General features: G+C 31.7%; 1 protein-coding gene and 1 long non-coding RNA gene across 2 annotated transcripts; both read left to right on the plus strand.

Annotated features, from left to right (window-relative positions):
- Window positions 1-887: 887 nt before the first annotated feature.
- On the plus strand, window positions 888-9,573 carry LOC127712006 (B-cell receptor CD22-like). The gene is made up of 6 exons (XM_052218162.1): window positions 888-1,151; window positions 2,132-2,410; window positions 4,396-4,533; window positions 6,150-6,195; window positions 7,366-7,421; window positions 9,536-9,573. The coding sequence occupies exons 1-6, from the start codon at window positions 995-997 to the stop codon at window positions 9,571-9,573; spliced, it is 714 nt and encodes a 237-aa protein (XP_052074122.1). The 5' UTR covers window positions 888-994.
- Window positions 9,574-11,875: 2,302 nt separating this feature from the next.
- On the plus strand, window positions 11,876-15,988 carry LOC127712351 (uncharacterized). The gene is made up of 2 exons (XR_007987051.1): window positions 11,876-11,944; window positions 15,597-15,988. It is a non-coding gene; the product is annotated as an uncharacterized LOC127712351 (long non-coding RNA).
- The last annotated feature ends 9,096 nt before the right edge of the window (window positions 15,989-25,084 follow it).

Genomic DNA, 25,084 nt, shown 5'->3' on the forward strand with positions numbered 1-25,084 from the left:
TGGTGGGGTTCGTGTTGCTTAGTCTTTAGTTTTCTATGTTGTGTCATCTATTCTGTTATTTGTCTGTTTGTCTTTTTTATTTTTGGCCATGGCGTTGTCAGTTTGTTTTCGATCTATGAGTTTGACTGTCCCTCTGGTATCTTTCGTCCTTCTTTTTTAATATATATTGCTTAAAATATATAGTTATGAGACTTCGTGATCATGCTTCTTGTCGATAGCTTTTACCAATTTTGACATTGCTGATAGCTCATGCGTTTTTCAGACTTGTTATGACGTCTTTACACTAAATCTGTTCGATGTGTACTGATTAATACTATAGTCTTGGAGAACATGATCTTTTTATAAGTTATAACTGCGAGTACTCTTGTTTGTTGCTTGTTGTTAATTTCTTTTTATGTTAGTTGTTTTTGTGCTTCGTACTGATCTTTTTAGTAAATCCAATTGCAACTGAATTTTCCAGGTTGTGCTTATGTTGCGCTATAACAATACTCTCCAACTTTAGGGATACGGTTGAACGCTCACGCACATGTTAGACCATCCGTTTCTTTATGCGCATATCCCAAATCAGGAGCCTGTTCAAAATGTAACAATTCTTCCTATAACAGGTTTGAAATGGCCTTTGTATAATAATAATTTATTTTACATATGTTAGGATTCATTGTCAAAAAAAAAAAAAAACAGTCGTCCGGAAATGTTCATAGCGTTAATCATTATGCAATCATAATTCATTTGTTTTGTAATTGTTCAATGCAAGATGATGTTGCAAGATGATGAAAAATAATTTTCTCAAATTGACGCGGTTAAAAAGAGAAGGTTAAGAAATCAAATTTTAAGGGGACTTAAATTGCCTTTAAATTATTTCTTTTTTTAATCATTTTTAGATTCGCCTTCAGTCACCATTGTACCTAATTATAATCCATATATCTTATACGAACGACAACAGAACATCGTATTTTCATGTGTGATAAATGATGCAAACCCTAGGAGTAATATAATGTACAACTGGAATTACCCGGATGGTAGCTATAGTGTACGTGGTGAATTCCTTACCACATCAACTGTTTTAAGGGGTCACAGCGGACTGTATTCCTGTAATGCTACAAACTCAGTTGGCACATCAAAAATCACGATAATACAGATAGAAATACAATGTAAGTAAATGATATCTGAACAAATGAGTGTATATTTACTTTAGGTATAAAACCACTAATTCATAGCCACATTGCTTTCTATGTTAAATTCTGCAATTGCAAGCATCAATGGCTACTTTGTCTTAAGTTCAAATAAAGTGGCAGGTGTTTCATATCAAAACTGTACCTTATGCTGACTTGTGCTGAAAAAATAAACATACCTTTAATTGCATATTAGAGCGTACTGGTTCCCGGAAGTCTGATGGTACAAAAACAGGAACTTCTGATCTGAACAACAGGCCAAATGAGCTCTCCTATTAAAATTTCATATACTTCTTTATTATTCAAATAAAACTTTCAACAAGGGTTCTACAGTGATCCCAAGTCCCCAAGCTTTCATTTAATACTAAAACTACCCAAATATTTCCACTTTTGACAAAGATACAGCTATGCGTATGAACTATTTTGTTTAAAATATGTACTACTTTCTTGTATGTTCTTTCCGACCGGGCCTGAATTAGTGGTTCTATACCTTTAACAAGGCTTTCTTTAAGACAAAGTGTGGACACAGTAACAGGTACACAACTACAATACTATTTCCGTAGAAACGGCATTTACAGCAAAGTTTTCAACTTGATACTGGTTTTGACTAAAATAATCAAACTACTGGGGACACTTTCGTAGTTATCAATTTATGTGGATACTTGATGTCGTTCTGCATCCAAATTTCTATTTATTGCACATTTTCACCGCTTAGCAGCAATACTGTATATATAAAAATAAGGAGATGTGGTATGATTGCCAATGAGACAACTATCCACCAAAGTTCAAATGAAGTTGATGTAAGCAATTATAGGCAACCGTACGGCCTTAAACAATGAGAAAAACCCATACCGTATGGTATAAAAGGCCCCGACATAAAAAATATGAAACAATACAATTGAGAAAACTAACAGCTAATTTATAACAAAACAGTTTACGAAATAATTAAACAATTTCAGATGAGCCAGTGATTTCAATGATCCATGGGTATAACATAACAGAAGGAAAAACACTTAACATTACCCCTATAATAGATTCCAACCCATCTCCAACATATATCTGGTGGACCCGGCAGAAGGATGACAGCTACCTTCATATTGGAACACCTTTAAAAATCTACGACATACAAACAAAGGACAGTGATAACTACACCTGCCATGTAATGAACATTATAAAACCATCAGGTTTACCCTCACAAAACAGGACTTCACAAAGCGTATTTAATGTTTATGTACAGTGTAAGTCCTTAAGATATTAAACATAGGTAACCAGACGTCAAACATAGCTAGTTTACCGATATTTCTATAATATACGTCTTTCATGCTGCAAAATACAAACCTATAACAACTTAGTTTCAATATGTCTTGAATAGTTTACCCTTGACTTCTTTCTTGCGTTTAGCGCATACATTATATAAAATTTAACCATTATTACCTTCACCAAATACTAAGGAAACTTTGGCAATATATATTTCGTATGTGTTGAAAATAGACATATAAACTGTGATAAATCAACAAAATGATATTAGTTACAAACGGATAATAGACATGATATATATTAAATTTGAAAATAAAACAAATATATATAGCGAATAATTTGGAGGGAACAAATCTATAACATAGATTCAAATGGACATATTTTTTAAAATCTGAAACATAAAATATAAAGTTTGAAAAAGAAAAGATGATCAAAAACTATGTTATTGAATACTGGAATTCTTATTTTGGAAAAATGAATGGGATTTAGTTTCCAAATCATTACAATATCATATACTGGTTATTCTACATATGATAAAATTAAGACACTGTCCAATTTTTGGTAATATTTTATGGTACAGATTTGTGTTACTTAGATCGAACTAAAATCGAGTATTATTACAAAAAAGCGCATTTTATATTATTTAAATAAATTATCGTTCCGAACCATTTTGTATGTCTTTAAACCTTGCCATTGGAAATAATCATGATTTTTATGGTGACTTGTTAATTTTTGTTTTATTTTCTTGCACCACTTGCAAATCCTTTGCACAAAGTTTACGTCGCATAGAATTAAAATACATTTGATACAGAATAGTGTTTGATATTGATCTTCAAAACAAAACCGTTTTATTCATACAGAACTATTTTTTGTTGTTCTTGCATCTCAATCATCATGGTTAAAGATATCGACAAACTGGTATATTAACAAAATATTCCTCAAATCACAATTAAGAAGGATTTGTATAATTTTGAACGAAACCTTAAAGAGTTTATCTCCCGTGACTATTGTATTAAGCAGTGAATTGAAGTAACATATCAACCGAAAGTTCTGAGAATTTATAGCCTTCTGATCAGTGAAAATCACTTTGAAAGATTTGGTCAATGTCAAAGGTAAAGGGTACATCATACGTTTGTTTGGAAGCAATGTCATGACTTCGTTTTTTACATACTCTGTAGTAAGCACTCCTGAGCTGGCATAAAATATAATTCATACAGTCATTTTCTGATAATTTACTGTTAATGAACTTATAAAATTTTCACAAACTCGAAAACGTTTTTACGTAAAGGCAAAATATATTTGGCACAACGTTTTGGAATTAACTAGTTTTCAATGAGCTTTTTGAAACCTGACATGACATGATAGAAACTTATTATCTATCCTATTTAAAAAAAAGAGCTTACCCATCATAAATATTTTAAAATCAGTGCAAAGTATTTATTTTTAACTTTTGATTAAGAAATTCTACCCTTAAATATACTACTTAGAAAAGCACTAATGTACCTCTCATTATTGAGAGCATATCATACAAGCAATAGTATGGTCAATGTAGATGAGTTTGCAGAAACGAAATACGGAAAACATATCGTACACCTAAGAAAAGAAGCATTTCTAAATTAGCATACGTCTTGTTGGTTGTCATCACTTTATTTAAAACTGTATAAATTAGAGTAACAAAACTAAAAAGAAATGATTTTAGTGGTCTGTTTAAAGATTTGACGTCATTATTGACAAAAACTATAAAATACAATCAATAGAATAAACTGCATTGTTATATTTATTAGAATGTGGTGTTTTTTATTCATTATGATTAATCTTTTGTTTTTTTTTTATTTTAGATTGCAATATAATTTGAATGTACCTTTGGTATCGCCTTTTTTTTTTTTAAATATTTCATTTAAAATAGCATTCTAGTTAAACTGTTGCGAAATTACAAAATCACTTGTCTAGGTTTGTGATATTGTAGTGTTATCTGCTGGAAAATCTGGGCAAACGACTACAATTGGTGTTTGGATTGGATCGTCTGTGATTTCAATTATTGCAATCGGACTTACAGCTTTCTTTGTTTTTATGTACAAAAAACGTCAAGTGCCAAATAGAAGAGGTATATCTTCTCTGTAGTTAGAATTTACTTTACTAATATGATCGAATATGATATTTCAATCCATGGAAATTTGTTTTAGCCACCCGAAACATTCTCAAATATCCATATAACAGTCGTATCATGCTAGAACAAAAGATTGGCATTCGTGTTTCTTTTTATTTTCGATTACATAGAGTCTACAGGAAGTGACTTAAAACAAGTCGTGCAAGTTGCGGTTCTTTAAATAGCAAATAGAAATGACACATTAACTAATGTTCAGATTCCACAATAAACAGTCAATCACAACAGATCTTAAATAGCCATCACATATGAAATATGAAGGTTATTCATGTATTGCAAAACGTCAGCGAACATAATTTTGAATTTGCATTGAAATAAGCAGACAATTCAACGAAGATTTACAGGATACAGGGGATTACCAAACATAAAATTATCTTAGTAGGAAGAAAACTCATAAAGACGATGATAAAACAATTGTAGTAATTTCAATCAAGACAATATACGAAAAGTTAACAATGACTTACGGCAAACACAAAGAGATTTAAATGAGTCATATTCTATGGTACTTTCAGAGAGGTAGAGCATATGCTTAGTATGGAAATAAGTTCAGAACTCTTTGAAATATTTTAATTAAATGTCGGTTAGTTTGAAAATAGAAAAACGCAACTTTTCAACAAATACGAATACTAGACAAAGGTTTTAATATCCATTTCACTATATAGATTGATATATATTTGAGAAGATAAATAAATAAAATGTCAATTAATACCTTAAACATCGACAAATTCTATATTGACCTCTGTTCTTCTAAACTACGTTTAGTAATAATTTATCTTTCACCTTATAGATATATTATATAGATGCAAACAAGTTAGAATATTTTGTATAGTAATAGCTAGTTTCAAACAGTTTCAAAGTTTCCATGTTGCTTTCATTTATTCGAGCACCACTGATTCACAACAAACTTGAATCGCCATCACAAAGAAATAAAGTTATTAATGTATTGCAAGCCGTCAGCGGACACAATTTTGAATTTACATTGAACTAAACAGACAATTCAAAGAAGTTTTACTTGATATAATGGATTACAAAACATAAAATTGCTTAGTAGTTGGAACTCCTTAAGCCCATGATAAAACAATTGTAGTAATTTAAATCGAGACAATATACGAAAAGTTAATAGTGACTTACGGCACACAGAAAGTGATTCAAATGAATCATATACTATAGTACTTTCAGAGATGTAGATCATATGCATTGTATGGAAATAAGTTCAGAACTTTGCTTTCATTTAATCGAGCACCACTGATGAGTCTTTTGTAAACAAAACGCGCGTCTGGTGTAACAAATAAGAAGCCTGGTATCTTTCATGAGTTTTATATAACAACATATAATACAGATATTTAATTTCATTATGAAAAAAAAACCAAACTTATAAAAAAATTAAAAACGCACGCAAAGGATGTTTAATCCAAAATTTAATCGATAATTTCAGACATCTTACTTACAATCGGCTACACCATTAAATAATTATTGTGTTTATCGTTGATGAAATAAACTTACTAGTTGTTTTGTATGAATATATCAAGTTATGACTGCTGTTTTTTTTTCTATAGAAAACACCAACAATCGAGTGTACGAATCATCACAAAATGTACAGAGGTAAATTTAGTTTTTAAAGTATGGCTTATCGACGCTTTCAGGATAAACTGGTGCCTCTATACTATCTGTATTATATTGATGCCGGGACCAATTATCATATTTTTTTCATATTTTGTTTTGTTTTAAAAAGTTTCAATGTTTCCATGTTGCATGAGATACACATTGAATGACTTTATTTGTGTAAAATAGTATTAACAAAATCACCGAACTCCAAGAAAGATTAAATAAAGAGGCAAGTCTAGACTATATCAACCAACGGAACGAATGGAAAACAACTACTATATTTATGACTTTAAACAGGCATTTTCTGAAGAAAATTGTAATTGTGAGAAAATATCAAATTATTGCATGATGATAGTTTACCAACATCCTTTTTACGCATAAAGTCTTGAAGGATTAAATAAAATGAACGTGATGTGGGATACACGACATGGAGTTAGAAAGAAACGAAAACTATCAAGCAAACAGAATTGTGTACAACAGCTGAAGGTATCCTGCCAAAATGACATGCTCGTTCTGATTCTGTAAAAAGTAAAAAAAAAACAACCGAACTCTAAGGAAATTTTTCAAAACAGAAAGTCCCTTAAAAGGCAAAATCAAAAACTCAAACACATCAAACAAATGGACTACATGTAATATGACTACTTTTAATTGTAACAATCAAAATCAAGTTGGTGTTTTTGAACTGATTTGTTCTGTATTAGATTAAAAAAAAAACAACGCACATAATAATTTACATGCATGCACATAGACTTTTAGTTTTGGAGCACCACTAATGAGTCTTATTTAAACGAAACGCGCGTCTGGCGAAACAAATTATAAGCCTTTCATGAGTTTTGATATAGTACAATATAATAACATATGAGCTGCGTTGGATAGAAATCGACCTTATACAAGTGCACATATACATGTCCATGTATAAGACTTTGATCGATTTTGGAAAATTCAAATACGAAATGAAAGATGATTTTGGTCTGTTTGTAAGGTTGTTATAACAACTCAATTTTCAAAGACTTTGAATAGAGATTTTTTCAACCCGAAATAGGATAACAGATGTATTGGTATTAACATGCATACGGTCGATTTTTAACAGATATTTAATTTATAAATTTTCAACAAAACGCGTGCTGACTTATGATTTCTGTTCATTATATTTTTTCCAATGTTTAGAAACACGTCAGAGACAGACCAACATTTATATAACGAAATACAAATTATTGAATCGGGTGAGTAAATGGTACATTTGATAACGTAACAACCGCAATCTTCTTTGGTAAATTTTATAAACAGTTTTATTTCAAATTTGCTAGTGATTGTAATATTACCTGAGCTAAATTCAGACACTGTTAACATATAAACAAGTGATTTGAAAGTAATTAATAGTCCTGCAAACCGTGATGAATCATATTTGATCAGATGCTTTACTTATTAATTATGTTATTTAATACAGATCACACGAAACGAGCATAACTTCTACGAATTGCTTTAGTGAAGGCTTAAAGAAGTCGAAACTTATAAACATAATTAGAAAATAGAAAAAAATGTAATGTCTTGACAGTTGACAAAAATAACGCTAACAGTTGAAAGCACATGCCAGCCAATAAAAGACAATGTCTTTGTTAAAAATGGGTGATGACACGTTCAGATGAGCACGGAATTAGGAATGACAGAACTGAATTTACGATAGGAAATTCACAGAGTTATGCTGAAACCTCAACATGGGTTCATTGTGAGGTTTTTGTGATTTATCATTGTTGAATGCATTTGATATTTAGTAATGATTCTTGAATATTCCAAATCGTATCTCGTGCAGTGAAATTAGTACTGTTAACGTTATTACTACTATCAGTTCGTATTTTGGTGAACTCGTAGTTACCGAGGATATCGCAAACCGGTAGCCAGTATTAGGCTGTGGCATGAAAATGTAGATAGATATTAGAAGATGTGGTATGAGTGCCAATGAGACAACTCTCCATCCAAGTCAAAAATTATAAAAGTAAACCATTATAGGTCACAGTACGGTCTTCAACACGGAGCCTTGGCTCACACCGAACAGTAAGCTATAAAGGGCCCCAAAAAATTACTAGTGTAAAACCATTCAAACGGGAAAACCAACGGTCTAATCTATATAAAAAACGAGAAACGAGAAACACTTATGAACCACATAAACAAACGACAACTACTGAACATCAGATTCCTGACTTAGGACAGGTGCAAACAAATGCAGCGGGTTTAAACGTTTTAATGGTACCAAACCTTCACCCTGTTTCTGATATAATAGTGTAACATCACAACATAGAAAGACACACTGCAAAATATCAACTGAAATAGCTTAACTCAATCAAAGGACATATTAACACCACTGAACATACAGTGAACAAATAAATTTGACCTATGATACAATATAATGTAAATACAAAATAAATAAACTAAGGGAAGAATAATAAAAGTAACATGTTATATAGGTATGAAATGTTAAACAATTTAAGAAAAACATTATGCTCGAACAAAAATATCAACCATTTGCAATAACTTTAAACACAAGTAAATGAAAATAATTTTGTTGTTAGGTATACGTGAACAGTTCCAATAGAGAAAGGAAATATTTTTACAAAATAAATAATTTTGATGTTCATAGTACGAAGTGAAAATTGATAGTAATACCAAACACTTATCAAAGCTGGTATATTGAACAGATATAACCCTGAATAACATTAAATAACAAAAAAATACTACAATTAGTATCAACAGGTCAAATAAACAAGAAAGTACGATTTGAGAGTACTCGCAGTTACTGACAGCTAGTTAAAAGCCAAAACAATTAATAATAAAAAATCATGAATCAGAGACTAAAATCAACTAAAACACATCTTAGGGATTTAGTATTTTAACGTCATGGACAGTCAAAGAAGACATGACTAGTGCAATGCCAAAAATAAATGTATCGACAGACAGTAGGATAGTTAGGAGTTTAACCTCTTTATAGATCAAAATGAACGTGGGTGTGTCTTTATACATCCCGTTTGAAAAGAATACAAATTTAGTTATGTTTTAATTTGCTGATGACAAAATCGATAATAGTGTCAATGTAAACTATATTTAAAGATCTAATTACAACATTGGTAAGAGTCTTTTTTATTGAAATTTGCTTTTGAAATATTTTTAAACTATGAAATGTATTTCTCTCGTGCATACCTCTGATTCATTGTCCAGGTTTGGCTGTACGTTTTGTCCTTTTTTTGTTTTATCAGCACTTCAGCTTTTGTATATGATGTTAAAAAGAACAAAAGATAAAATTAGATAAACCACAACTTCTTATTTGAAGTTTTCGTTTTTTCAGATGTCGAAAACCAGAAAAAGAAGATTGACGGAAGGTAAAGTTGTCAATTCTAAGTTTTGTAGTTCGTCATATATATATATATATATATAATGGCAGTTAGCAGGGTTTAAGAACATCAGTTGTTCGACCTGCTAGTCAAATGCGTTTGTTAACATATACCTTTTCATTCATTTGGTCTTTTGGAAAATGTTGTTTGTGCTGTATTTAGACCCCTCTACCAAGAAATTTGTTATGCATGCACACGTATAAAAATTCCGGTTTTTATCCAACGCAATCATAGGTTTGTTATATTTAACATTGCCATAAAAGTGCGAGGTTTGGCAACCCACAAAAGCAGGTTCAACCCACCATTTTTTTCTTAAAATGTCCTGTACCATTTTTTTCTCAATCGATTTATGAATTTCGAACAGCGGTATACTACTGTTGCCTTTAATTGAACGTTGTTTTCAATTTAGACTTGTTTATATTTTTTCGTTTGGGCTTGTATTATATTTGCCTTCGGGTTTGTATGATCCGTTCATCCTATTTTGACTCTTTCAAAATTCAAGAGTCTATCCTAAATTGAGGTAAATTATATGGCCTTGCAAATACCGTTTCGATTCCTAACATCACTGAAGAGACATTAATTGTCGAAATCCGGATATGGTGTACAAACTTTTGCACCTCATGTTTGCGGTATACCATCTTTTCTGCAAGTTTATTGCTTTCTGTTTGGTAATAAATTAATAATAAGATCTATTTTGTTACATCTTGTGATCCGTTTTTTTGGCAATCGCCAATGGCAGTCAGCAGGGTGTAAGAACATCAGTTGTTCGACCTGCTAGTCAAATGCGTTTTGTTAAAATATACTTTTTCACTCATTTGGTCTTTTGGAAAATGTTGTTTGTGCTGTATTTAGACCCCTCTACCAAGAAATTTGTTTTGCATGCACACGTATAAAAATTGCGGTTTTAATCCGACGCAATCATAGGTTTGAACGTTGTTTTTAATTTAGACTTGTTTATATTTTTTCGTTTGGGCTTGTATTATATTTACCTTCAGGTTTATATGATCCGTTCATCCTATTTTGACTCTTTCAAAATTCAAGAGTCTATCCTAAATTGAGGTAAATTATATGGCCTTCAAAATACCATTTCGATTCCTCACATCACTGAATAGACATTAATTGTCGAAATCCGGATATGGTGTACAAATTTTTGCACCTCATGTTTGCGGTATACCATCTTTTCCGCAAGTTTATTGTTTTCTGTTTGGTAACAAATTAATAATAAGATCTATTTTGTTACATCTTGTGATCCGTTTATTTGGCCATCGCCAGTGGCAGTCAGCAGGGATTAAGAACATCAGTTGTTCGACCTGCTAGTCAAATGCGTTTTGTTAAAATATACTTTTTCACTCATTTGGTCTTTTGGAAAATGTTGTTTGTGCTGTAATTAAACCCCTCTACCAAGAAATTTGTTTTGCATGCACACGTACAAAAATTGCGTTTTTATCCAACGCAATCATAGGTTTGAACGTTGTTTTCAATTTAGACTTGTTTATATTTTTTCGTTTTGGCTTGTATTATATTTACCTTCAGGTTTATATGATCCGTTCATCCTATTTTGACTCTTTCAAAATTCAAGAGTCTATCCTAAATTGAGGTAAATTATATGGCCTTGCAAATACCGTTTCGATTCCTAACATCACTGAATAGACATTAATTGTCGAAATGCGGATATGGTGTAGATATATTTGCACCTCATGTTTGCGGTATACCATCTTTTCCGCAAGTTTATTGTTTTTTGTTTGGTAATAAATTAATAATAAGATCTATTTTGTTACATCTTGTGATCCGTTTATTTGGCAATCGCCAATGGCAGTCAGCAGGGTTTAAGAACATCAGTTGTTCGACCTGCTAGTCAAATGCGTTTTGTTAAAATATATATATATAAACTGAAAACAACACTTAATAAATTTCATGCGTCCGATGCACTTTTCTGGTGTTCTTTTATCAGGAAATATCACAGTCGAATATTTGAAAAGCATGGATGTATAAGAACCGAAAAATTAGAAGCGCTATAATACCAAAAAGGATATGCAAATAGCCAAATACATCTAAGGTCAACTTTAAAACAGTTCATCTTTTAAAACATCTTTGTAGTTTGACGTATAGTTTGTTAACGTTCCAATAGGACTTTTTCCGGAACAGCGTTTATCATTCACCTTGATTAGTTACCTAAGCACATTTGACAGTTGTTCTACGGCATACAATTTAGATATCTAAAGATTGAAATCAAACATATAGCACATTCATATACTGTGCATTATCATTATTCTTTTGCAGCTTAAATTCTTACGAAGATATTTGGGATGTACGCAGCATAAAACCTGATCATGTCTACCAAAATTTGAAAATATCAGACGAAGGTAAGGGATTAAAATATGAAATGTGTGTATAACCTAGATTTGATATTTGTTTAATCGTTTGAACAAGTTTGAATGCCTGTACCAAGTAAGGAATATGGCAGTTGTTTTTCACTTGTTCCGTTGATTGAAAGCATTTGATTTTGTCAAAGTTTATGGATTTTCCCTTGTTGAATTTGCCTTGGAGTTCGGTATTTTTGTTATACTTTTTGTCTTCTCCAGATTAAAATATTTGAACATATATATATACACGTCTAAACATGTGGCAACTTTATGACAGACATTTTCCATAAGATAACACAGGGCTAACACCATAATGTATATATGACTCGTCTCAATTTTAGTCCAACAATGATAGATCTTCAAATTTGCGTTAGCAAATTTTTGTTCTTCCCTCAGTGGGATTCGAACCCTTGCTTCTGTGACATCGTGGCAACACCGCCTGCATCGTGCCCAGTGCCGTAGACCACTCGACTATCTAGGCTACATTAAAATGTAGCTTTCGGTGGTCGACGTAATGCCTTTCCTCGTCGGCTTTATCTAGGGTTGTAACACAGTATGTAATGCCTTTCCTCGTCGGCTTTATTTAGGGTTGTAACACAATATGTACTGTGTTACAACCCTAGATAAAGCCGACGAGGAAAGGCATTACATGGACACAGTATGTACTGTGTTACAGCCCTAGATAAAGCCGACGAGGAAAGGCATAACATCGACCACCGAAAGCTATATTTTAATGTAGCCTAGGTGTTCGAGTGGTCTAAGGCGCTGGACACGGTGTAGGTGGTGTTGCCACGATGTCACAGAAGCAAGGGTTCGAATCCCGCTGAGGGAAGAACAAAAATTTGCTAATTTATACATATATATATATATATATATATATCCCTTCAATTTACAAACGTTATATCGGAAAGACAAAACACAAAAACAGTGTAAACAATTGAAGAATGTATTAAATTAATATAAGGCCAAGCTAATAGATTTGATTTAGTACTTTCAATTTAAGAAAAAAAAAATTGGCTGATTGAATCAGTTTAAGTACGAACGATATTTCACTTTTTTAACTGGCGCAAGTGATGCAGAAATCACCAACTAAAAAAAATAGGCATTAATAGTACAATACGTTACAATAACATATACTTCAATTACATTTCTATTGTCTATTGATCTTAAGTATTGTTCTTAACATCAATCATATTACAATGATATGCACAGATAAAATAGCTACGATTGTAAAATATCTATATTAAATGAAGCGGATGCCCTTCGATAGTACAGTTACACATAAGTACAAGGTTTGTTGCTTTCCATCCGCAATACGTCCGTATTTACCAATAAAACGTCCATAATGATAATACAGATTGTTGAATTTCATCCGTTTTACGGACATTTAATTCAAAGTGACATACATGTAGCTCAGTATACATGGTAAACACATATTCATAAGCACAACAATTATATGTACACTCTATTCCTGAGCGTGCAATATTTTTTATATGTAATTAAAAGAATACTATGAAAAACACATGTGGAAATCCTGCGAATTGCGCATATCGCATGATTTGCACATGATTTGATACGTATGACTCGTATTGTTCTTCATATAAAAAGAAGAAGATGTGGTATGATTGCCAATGAGACTCTCCACAAGAGACCAAATGACACAGAAATTAACAGCTGTAGGTCACCGTACGGCCTTCAACAATGAGCAAAACCCATACCGCATAGTCAGCTATAAAAGGCCCCGAAATGAAAAATGTAAAACAATTCAAAAGAGAAAACTAACGGCCTAATTTATGTACAAAATAATGAGCGAAAAACAAATATGTTACACATCAACAAACGACAACCACTGAATTACAAGCTCCTGACTTGGGACAGGCACATACAGAATGTGGCGTGGTTAAATTCGTTTGAAGGCGTCAACCCTCCCCATACCTAGTTATGTACATATCATGGCACACTAATAATGACACAGCAACCCAGTAACGCAAAAACCAAGGATGAGTACATAAAAGATTTGAAGGGCAGTACAACCTTTAATTCATGACTAGATAGCAGATAAAAAACTTTAATATTATTACCAACCAAAAGTATTTTCTTATACACAATGTTTACAAGTGTTGTTGAAGTATCATTATGTTCAAATCATGATGATATGAATGTTGAAGGCCAATATTATGCAATAGTTTAAGTAAAAATAAAACTTGTGATTATACAATAGTAATACATAAGATTGAGTAAAGATCATTCGTGATACGAGTAATCTTCTTTACGTCACTATTTTTTTTACAGAATTTTCGATTTTAATGCTCTGCGATTTTGCATTTTATTTGGCCTTCTAGTTGTTTTATTCCAGCGCTTCCTATGAGTCGTTTGCAGATGAAACGCACAGAAAAGGTGTACAAAATTATAAGCCTATTATCTTCATGTGTTTTTACGGACGTTTCCGTAACCACCGTAAAGCGTCCGTATCAAGGATGTTTTACAGACAGTGAAGTACCACTTCCATGATACGTCCGTAGCTATTTTAACATCGGTAAACAACTGTTCTCCTTAATCTACCTGTGTAGTGATATGAATACAAATAATGTAGGGTGTACGTCAATGAAGAGGCAGTCCAACGAAATAATTTAGATAAGTCTTTAACAAAAAAAAGTTGTCTATAGAACACATCAAGCTCTTACTCACTCATTCTAAACAGAAGTGAATGAATTATAAAAAAAAAGTGGAAAGCTTTGAAATGAAAAATAAAAATGTAAGTCACGAAACAACGATAAGGTTTCACATTACACAATCAGAATCGAGGTTCTTTTGGAAGTGGACATCTCGTATGGCAGGTTTAACAATTGTCGTTAATCTAAAACCTTTTCCTTTTTTTTATTACAATCAAGGAATAACAGACAAGACATTAAAGAACAAACAGCACAAACTTATACAAGATTATGGCAAGCCGTTCTCGTCAAAACTATGTTCAAACAATTTTTCGAAAAATTTACACACTGAGAATTAAAAAAAAAACAATGAGATTAAAAAACCTAAAAACACACACTGAGACTTCATAAAGACGCACTGAGATTACAAAAAAGGAAAATTACACACTGAGATTTCAAAAAGACACACTGATATGAAATAAACCAAAAAACACACACTGAGAATTTGAAATTACACACTGAGAATTTAAAATTACACACTGAGATTTGTGAAACAGAAAAATGAACAAAACATAAATAAAAAAAATATAAGAGAAATTTTGAGAAAAGCATGCTAAAGAAAAGAAGCTGTGTGAACTGTCGGTCACGAGGAGGACGGACGTCAATCATTTACTTATATCAATATTAAATAAAAATAAAGTGAAGTTGTCAAATTGTATGTCAATTTTACTGGAGCAAAAGTAGCATTGGCGCACAGAATTGAAATTTTGGCGCAACCGAATATCGCCGATAATTTATCATCGACTTTTGAGTTTGAATACCCTTTTTGTATCTTCCGCCTCTCCTGTAAATATAGTATTCACAACTTAAAGTTTAAATGACCAAACATATAATAGAATTTAACCATGCTATACATATTTATACACAAGCTGGATATTTGTAATTAAAAAATAAGTAGTTAATATGTTGAGAAAAAAAATCCTTATTTGTTTTTATTTCAGAAGAGAAAAAGCAACAAAAAGAAAAGGCTATATATGTTAACTTGGAATTGAAACCTTCAACGTATACTTAGATGTATAGACTTTTATTAACTTGAAATTAATAACAATAAAAAAAGTCAGTTGAGGAGAGTCTTATACACGAAGAACCTGACAATATTTAGTGTCTGAACTTGACGATGTGTTGTATATAAAGTAACATAATGTCAAACAAATGAGTTCTTATGTTACAGTAAATTGACAATTTATTTCAAGATGAAACACTATCCTTCATTTATTCTTAGTATTGAAGCAATATTGTAAAATAAAGTTAAAACTTTCAGGTTTGAATCGAAATATAGAGGCAGATCTAAATAAGGAGATGTGGTATGATTGCCAATGAAAAAATAAAACAATCCACAAGTGTTCAAAGGACGTGGATATAAGCAGTTATAGGTCAACATGCGACCTTCAACAATGAGAAAAAAAAAAACAATACAAGCTATAAAGGTTTCAAAAATGCATCATAATCAATCTATACCAGAAAATTGTTAAAGATTTAATTAAAATGTCTGTATTTATTTCAATTGTTTTACCACAAAATATATTTGTGGGTTAATAATTTTCATTTTTATATTATTGTGATTGTGATAGAATGTATTCATCTGTTTAATCGAATCATAACCCACTTACTGTATTTAAAAATGCAGGATCAATGATCAGCAAATGTGAGGAAAAAATAAATAGGAAGGCGTGGATATATATTTGTTTACAAATTCATATTGATTTTTACAGTACATTGAAAGGTTTATTGCTGTGATACTAATGTGTCCTCAACTGATTATATCTGTATTGCACTTTTATAGATTTGTGGTTGGTTGTACTGTGCCCGAAAATTAAACAGTCTAGAGCCAAAACAGCTGATCGACAATCTATATCACGGCCAACACAGAAATAACCAGTGATTAACAATGAAAAAAAAAAACCAAAACATTGAAATAGTTAATTTTTACCTAGAGATTACCTAAAAAGTTTGGTAAAGCGTAAAACATTTGCAACAACAAGTAAGTATTCTGCAGTAGCACTTTGGCCAATATATGTTTTTCCGAATTGTTCATTGGATAGGAGTATTGTTAAAATATCATCAATGCAGCGTCACAAGTATTGCACTTGTCGATGTTTATATACTCGAATTATTCTGAGCATTTAACAATGAGGACAAGTGACACGAACATGAAACAAACTATTGCACTAACAGCAATTTCAAACAATAAAATGCAAGGTAAAGTTATACAATATCATGCATTTAATCTATTACGATATAGTACCAACTATTTGAATTATTTAAAAAGTTTTTTTTAATTATAATTGTAGTTTCGTTACCGTTTATCATAATACATCACTGAGTTTAATACAACATTTCGTCAAACAATCCATCTGAGCGTACTTTGTCAATCACTTAGTTAACAGAGCTTTTGACTTTACAGTTTATATAAATTAATATTTGCTGAACACTGATATAACTCTCCAGATTATTTTAGTTGTCTTTATACCTTTTTGTGTTTTGTAATGTGATTTAGATTTAGAAATCTATACTCTAGATTGAATCTGTTTGGTTGTGCATGATGTATAAATTTGCATTCTTTCTGAATGCGAACATTAAATTTGATTCCTCGTGTTAGGAGAGTGCCATTATATCTGCAGTTTTCAAACTCTTTGACCGTTCCGTAGGTGGCCCAGTTGCAAGGCAACATTTCTGTCCCTATTCAACATACCTCCATTTCAAGCAGCAGTCGAAATTCCTGTTCTTTATCCGTGTCAATTCATTGCAGATCCTGCCTATTTGATTACTTATTGATTTGTTCTCGTCTGAAATATGCAAGAAATACTTGCTACTGGACGCAAACAAACAACAGTGAGAGAGTCCAAACCACCCTAACCTGGTACAGTGAGCTAACAGAACAACAGAAAACAAAATGTAAAAATCAGTTGGAAATTGATTGACTCATCAGATTGACACAAGGACAATAACAACTTACTTAAAAATAAAAGACTTGAAGCATCAACATAAAAGGACTCGCAGTTACGGAAAGCTAGTTCATAGCCAATTAGAAATAATAAATAAATCATGTTAACCCAGACCATAAGAGATCAATAAAAAATCCTAAGCAGGTGTTATAATTATATTGATAACTTTTACGAATAAGTTAATCCAAAGTATCAATGAGCTGACATTGATCTTATCGAAATGTATGAACTCTATCAACGGCATAACCATACAAACAAGGATGTGATATCCCTTTTTTTATTTATAATACTACAGGTACAAGCTAACTTCAAGACCAATTCTGTGTATCTATGAACGAATTCAGTAAATGCAAAGGTTGTTATTTATATTATATCTATTTAAAGAAGGTCCTCTTTGATAAACGTATTTCCGCATTATAAATAGAGAAATCTTGATTATGCAAAGCACAAATATCATCTAGTTAAATATCTATCGCTGATAGAAATACAAAGAAAAAATGCTGATGATGGTTTTCGGTACGCAGATTCTGTCAATTAGAAAATTCAGAGTCTCATTATGACGTTATAGCAGAAAAGGACATTACATGAGTTGCAACCGCAACCAATAATATACAATCAAATGAAAAAAAAAAAAACATCATGAAAAATTAAATGACTTCCGTTTAATCAGATAATGTAAAAAACAGTGCAGAGGAGTGTCGACAAGCCATAATGGTCAACGTGATTAATCTGAAAAATCCAAAGAACTCCAAAAATAATTGATTTCGATATTTTCATATAATTTAGAATGAATTTCATAACAGTATGGACATGGACACCTGATATTTAAATTATATCGTGTCGGTCACTGGCTGTCGACAACAAAGACTTCATGCAATTACAGTATGTCAGTGGCCTCTCAATGGGGATATACATAATTACTATTTTACACATGTTCATTCATTAAATATTTTTTTTTGCTTGAAAGCTGGGAATTTGTTTTGAATATATTTATATACTGACAGCAAAAAGTTTCTTTTGAAAGAATGAGTATATTCAGAGGTGACAAAAAAAAATTTGATATCACAAAGTAATCAAGAGAAAAAAAGTAAGAAAATTTTTTTTCTGGCAATAAGTGAAAAATTAGGAAGTGTGTCAGTTATAGACTAGTAGTCCATCATACATTGCAAATCGTTCAATGGATTGGTCAATCGCCAAAATAAAAAAAAAAGCTTTATTTGTAAACAAACACGAATACATGCATTGACGGGGTCATAAGTATGTTAAATAATACATGTCCGTATAAGGAAATGTGCCCGACCTGATAAATGCAGCTGTTCTGTTGATTTGAAAAACGATTCGACGGATCACAGCGATTTAATTTAGAATTGTACTTATTTTTTTTTAATTTGTGTTTCAGTATCTATCCATGAATTAAATATGTTCACACTACCTTTTATACTAGAATAATTAAACGAGTGCTCCAAGTTTAAAGGTTATTATTACAATGTTACTGTTATGTTGACATAATAACCTGTACATTATCTCGTGTTACAGTTGACCAGTTTAGTCTTATTTATTATTCCAAAAACAGATGTTTTGTGAACATATCATTAAATTCATGGATATATATTGAAACACAGAAACCGAAAAAAGAAGTGAGTACAATTTCAAATTGTAAGGGGACGACAGGAGTGGCTATGCAAGAGGCTTTTGAAATTAGCATGAATAAAATTGCAAGTAAAAGTTTATGCAGAATTGTCTCAAATATGCGTCCCCAAATAAAAAAAAAAAAAAAAAAAGTTGCGTAAGACCATATTCATTGAAATTACCTGCTTAATTTGTAGTAAAAGAATATAGATCCCGTAACTTTCATTATACAAATTCAGGTATAACAAAATCTAAAATAAATATCAATATTTCCACAAAAGCTACTCTTGACTCCAATCACTACACATTTTGCACACAGGACCGGATTCATATGCTTCTTGATATTTTCACGAGTTATTTTTTGTTAGAATGATATTTAAATGTTCACGAAAATCTGATCCTTGGAGTCTTCGATGGGAATTCAAATTTGTTCCTTGAAAAAAATTTTTAAGGATCCACAGAACGTTTGTGCAAGAAAAAAACATAACCTTTTTTTTCTCGATTACTTGGTGATGAATTTACTCATTCTGTCAAAAGAAACTTTTTGTTGGGAGTATGGTGAGTATATAAAAATATTCCAAACAAATTCCTATAAACTTTCATGCAAAAAATTTTATTTTATGAATGCACATGTGTAAAGATAGTAATTCTGTATATCCCCATTGAGAGGCCCTGACAGACTGTAATTGCTTGATGTCTTTGTTGTCGACAGCCAGTGATACACACGATAACATTTATTACTATGTGTCCATGTCTACGCTGTTTTGAAATTCATTCTATTACCCACCTTACGTGAATTGAACATAGGTAAACTACTGTCACCTTAATTTACTAAGCCTTATGAACATTTCTATATTATTTTCGAAATGTTATATTCGAATATCCACAATATTCATACATTTATTCAAATTAGAAATCAAGTGATTTTTTGTAACACTTCTTCCGTTTACATCAACATTTACAATAGCTATGAACAAAAGGCATTTTTATTTAGCTGATAACAATCTTATTTTTTCACTTTCGATTGAGGACTATATTTCGGTCTTTAGTTCAAAAGTTGATAACCTTTCTCCCTTGAACGATGCTGAGGTGCCCTGTGTGATTACATGAACATAGTTGTCATATCTTAATATCGATATTTCATAGTTACATGTTGAAGACGTATTATTTCTTTTAATAATATATACTTAAAAAAAAAAATCTGATTTTTTGTCTTCGTATTATAAATTAGGAGTGACCCTCTGCTATCAATATATGTAGATAATAAAGCTTTGAACGTTTGAAAGTAATTTAGTCAGTAAGGAGAGAACACTGTTGGTTATCATTAAAAATAACGATTGTAATAAAAACTAATCCTGCATCTTGTTGATGTCTGTTTAACTAAATTGTTTTAATCAGTGTTTTATTTTGAACAAAGACTGATTGTCTCTCCGGTAAACAAAATATTTGTCTTGGCTGACCATTCGTTTAAAAAAAATATTGTTGACCAGTCTTGTTCAAGAAACAAATTAGGCTAAAGTTTAGAATGAGGTATACTTGTGTAAGAGAAAGAGAATTGAAATGTTATTATATTATTGCACGAGGAGAGGGACTGACATTGTAAGGACTCAAATCTTGTAAAATTGATAATGCAAATGGGGAATATGTCAAAGAGACAACAACCCGACCAAAGAGCAGAAAACAGCCGAAGGCCACCAATGGATCTTCAACACAGCGAGAAAATCCCGCAGCCGGAGGCGGGCTTCAGCTGGCCCCTAAATAAAAATGTGTTCTAGTTCAGTGAAAATAGGCGTCATACTAATTTCCAAAACATATAAATGAACTAAAATTAAGAAAACATACAAGATTAATAAAGGCCAGAGGCTCCTGACTTGGGACAGGCGCAAAAATGCGGCGGGGTTAAACATGTTTTGTGAGATCTCAACCCTCCCCCTATACCTCTAGCCAATGTAGAATAAACAAACACACAGCAATACGCACAGTAAAACTCAGTTAAAGAGAAGTCTGAGTCCGATGTCAGAATAGGTAACAAAAGAAACTAAGCAGAATGACAATGATACATAAATTAACAAATGACTACTAGCTTTTTATTATGACTTTTTAGTATCATCTAATGCGCATCGCCCGAAGAAATTGTTTCACAATTACTTTAAAGCCTGGTTAAGATTCCTGATCAATTATATGTTAATAATTTTGAAAACAGTGTTCATAAAATATCTGGTAGAAACATTGATTTTAACAGAACCCAAATGTATTTTGGTATGTTTTACTGTAGTTTGTTATATTTTTGGGAAAATCATTTTAACCCATCCGTAACGTTATACGCTAGAATATATTACCAACATCTCATTCCGTTTAAAGTAGACTACATTATAGGCTACTTTTTTACCCCTGAATTTGAATTCGAAAATAACAAAAAGACTTAAAGACATTGGTCTGTCGAACTAAGTATTTACATTTCTATGATTTATATGTTTAAAGTATTAATTGTTTTTCTCATATCTACATACATATGTATATTTTGACCAAATTTATGTATTAAATGGCCATTTAAGGTCTAATGGTAAATTTCGACTTATTTGTTTAACACGTCATAGTAACATCACAAATGACGTTTCTTAACTCAAGTTTACAGATAAAAACCACTGGTTTATTTATCAATAAAATCAATATAATTTTAAAAGGTTTGTATAAGTTTGATATTTTTTTTGCAATATCAGGAGCCAAATAATCGCTCTTATCATACTTCTTCCTATTTCTTCTTAGTTTCAAATTCTTATAGTTTACGTGTTATTAGTAATTATGCATAGATATGCTTCTAGAAAATAGTAATGTGCGATATGAACTGGTATAATCCTAAAATTTCTCAGGTGACGAAAGTTAAGTTATTACAACAGAGACTGCATAGAAATACATTCCTAATGAATAGCATTGACCGATTTGAGCTGGTAAGATACTAAAATTTCAATTTTGACGAAGGTAAAATAATAACAAAAGAGGCTGATTTCAGCTGGAATATCTATGAAGTCTCTGTTGTAAATACTTAATCTACGTCATTTCTGAAATTTTAGAAATATACAAACGTTGTTCGGTTTTTAATAGTTCAACTGTAAAGATTGTTATGATTAACATGATTAAATCAGAATAGATTGATATGGTTCATTTTACATCATCATAATCATACTGATGAAGGATATCTGTTATCCGAAATATTTAATGTTTCCTTTTTCTAATATTGGTGTTGTTTTGTACACTTTTTAGGCGTATATATAAAATTTATTTATTGTGTACAGGTATCGTTACTCGTAACGATCCAGTGCCCTCATTAGAAAGTTAGTTGACTAATAACTAGACGTTACCAAATTGTTTACGTTGGAAACCAAAATGTCATTCTCACGGGCCATTTCCCGTAATTACCTACATTTCGCGGATCTCGTATACGCGTTCATTACACTGACAAATATGCATGACCATAAATTATATACAATAACTAGTTTTATTCCATAATAACAATATTGGAATAAGCACACCCGGAATTAAATCCCGTAGTTTAGAAATAACTTCTTTGTTGTGATAAGAACGACAACTCTTGCACCAAACATGGAGCTACGGTTTGGCGGAAAATGTGTCAATACAGTTAATTCTACAAAAAACGTTGATTAATAAATGAAACGAGGCTAAAATGTGATTTCTCAGGTCCGTCATACCATTACACAAATTGGGCAAAATTAAATAGTACAAAAGGAATGATATTTTATAAGAAATCATCATTATAGATCAAGATTTGTCCAAATACCATTTCAGTTTTACAACACTACCCCCCTTGAAGAATACATTTCGTCCCCGAAATTCCATAATTTAAATGACCAAAATTAGAGTGGTATGCTTATTAAAATATAATAAGAATTCACCAAATATGTTTGACGTTGAGAACTTTTTCTACTTTAAGCATCAAATTAAATCTATATAATAACGAAAAGTGTTTGAGGACTTCACCTCCTTTAAAACAAAAAAATATCCTATAAAGAAAGACAAAATTGGTATTCAAAATTTAAGAATCAATAAAACAGGTAATATTCAAAGCTCCAAATGAAAACTAATTTCATTTCATATTTACACTCGTCATTTAAAAATTCATTTTCTAATTTCATATAAAATTTACGGGAACCAATTTTGTCTACAATCATTGCAAGTATATGACAATTCAATATATAAAAAATAAAGATTAACATAATGTCTAAAACAGTTTTTTAACAACATAGCCTCTCAGTTTCTTCCTTAGCATCTCATTCTCCTTCTCTTCATTTACGTCATCTTCTTCGTTGTTCCTTTTATGATTCCCTCCCTCACACACTCTCAGCTTTCTCGTTAGTAATTCGATCTCACCGTCCTTATGTCTGATTTTCATCTCAAGTTTTCTTATTATGTCGTCTTTCTCTTGCAGTTGTTTAATCCTTTCTCTTCTCTCCTCCGAAATTTCCTTTCTACTGAATTGTTTTCCTCCTCTATAACCTTTAATTTCTGTTCCAAACGGGCAATATAATTACCAAATTTATTTAGCTCAACCTGATGACTCCCTTTAAGAATATTCATCTTTGCTTTAAGATCTCTATATGATTGTAAATTTTCTTCTGTCTGACAGGAGTTGTCTACTACGTTGAACTCGCCACTGTCTTTTGTTATTTCTAAAATTTGCTCTTCTACTTCTAAAATTAAGCTGCAAGAGGGATCCTTATATATCGCGTCTCATGATGTACCTGCTCCCAATTTAACAAAATGAGGGTTAGATGACTGTATAATGCAACTGTTGCGGGAATCTTAACTATAATGTTCAATCTTCTCAAGATGAGGCTTGCAACTAATAATATGTCTGTCCATACTACTGCGGGTATTTCCACGATAATTGCAAATATTGCAAGAAAATGGTACCTGGTCTTCCTCTACATGTGTCAGTATGACGTGCCAAATAATATTTTTATATTGCCTTCATACAAACAGCCAGCCCAATTGAAATTATATATTTCAGACGTTTTACTGAAATAAAATAAAGACTTGAAAATTGTGAAAAAATAACTGACAGCAGGTACCTTGACTTGGACATCTTACATTCCTTTTTGAACAGCAACAGCTCAGGCTGGAATATCATCAGATTGATATTTCTTTAATCTATCATGATGAACAGTCTCTGATTTGTATCTATTTTTTATTTTATAAAGGACAGGACTCAAAACATCTACTACTACAAATGGACCAGACCATCTTTGGTTTAGTTTTTTGAAAATATTATTGATTTGTAAACAAGTGAGCCTTTACAAAATTGATTTTGAGATATACGGGTGTCGTAATCTCTTTTCTGTCGTACAGCAGATGACCGCATATTTTCACGTGCTAATAGGTAAATTTCCTCCAATTTCGACTTCAACTTGGACACGTAAGTGTCGACTTCCATAGACTCATTACAGTTTGGTAAACAGAATATAGTCTGAGGGGGCAAAGTAATCTCCCTGCCTAGCATTAACATGCTAGGGGAATAACCTGTAGCTGGATGTACAGTACTTCTATTAGCCTTGTCTTGTGTATTTCTAACAATTTGCAAACTTCTGTAAAAATTATACTTTCAAAATTTCTTCCTTGATCGGTGTGAAATTCCAAAGGAATACCAAAACGGGAAATAAATTCATTGACAAGCTTTTCAGCAACCTTTTCAGCTTTCTGGTGTGGAAGTTGGAACGCCTCCATCCATCTGGTAAAATTGTCTCCAATAATTAATATAAATCTATTATTTTGACGGGTATGGGGTAAAGGACCAATAACATCAATTGCAACACGGTCCAGTGGATAACCTACAGTGTAAC

Source organism: Mytilus californianus, unplaced genomic scaffold (assembly GCF_021869535.1).
Source record: "Mytilus californianus isolate M0D057914Y unplaced genomic scaffold, xbMytCali1.0.p SCAF_8, whole genome shotgun sequence".
NCBI lineage: Eukaryota > Metazoa > Mollusca > Bivalvia > Mytilida > Mytilidae > Mytilus > Mytilus californianus.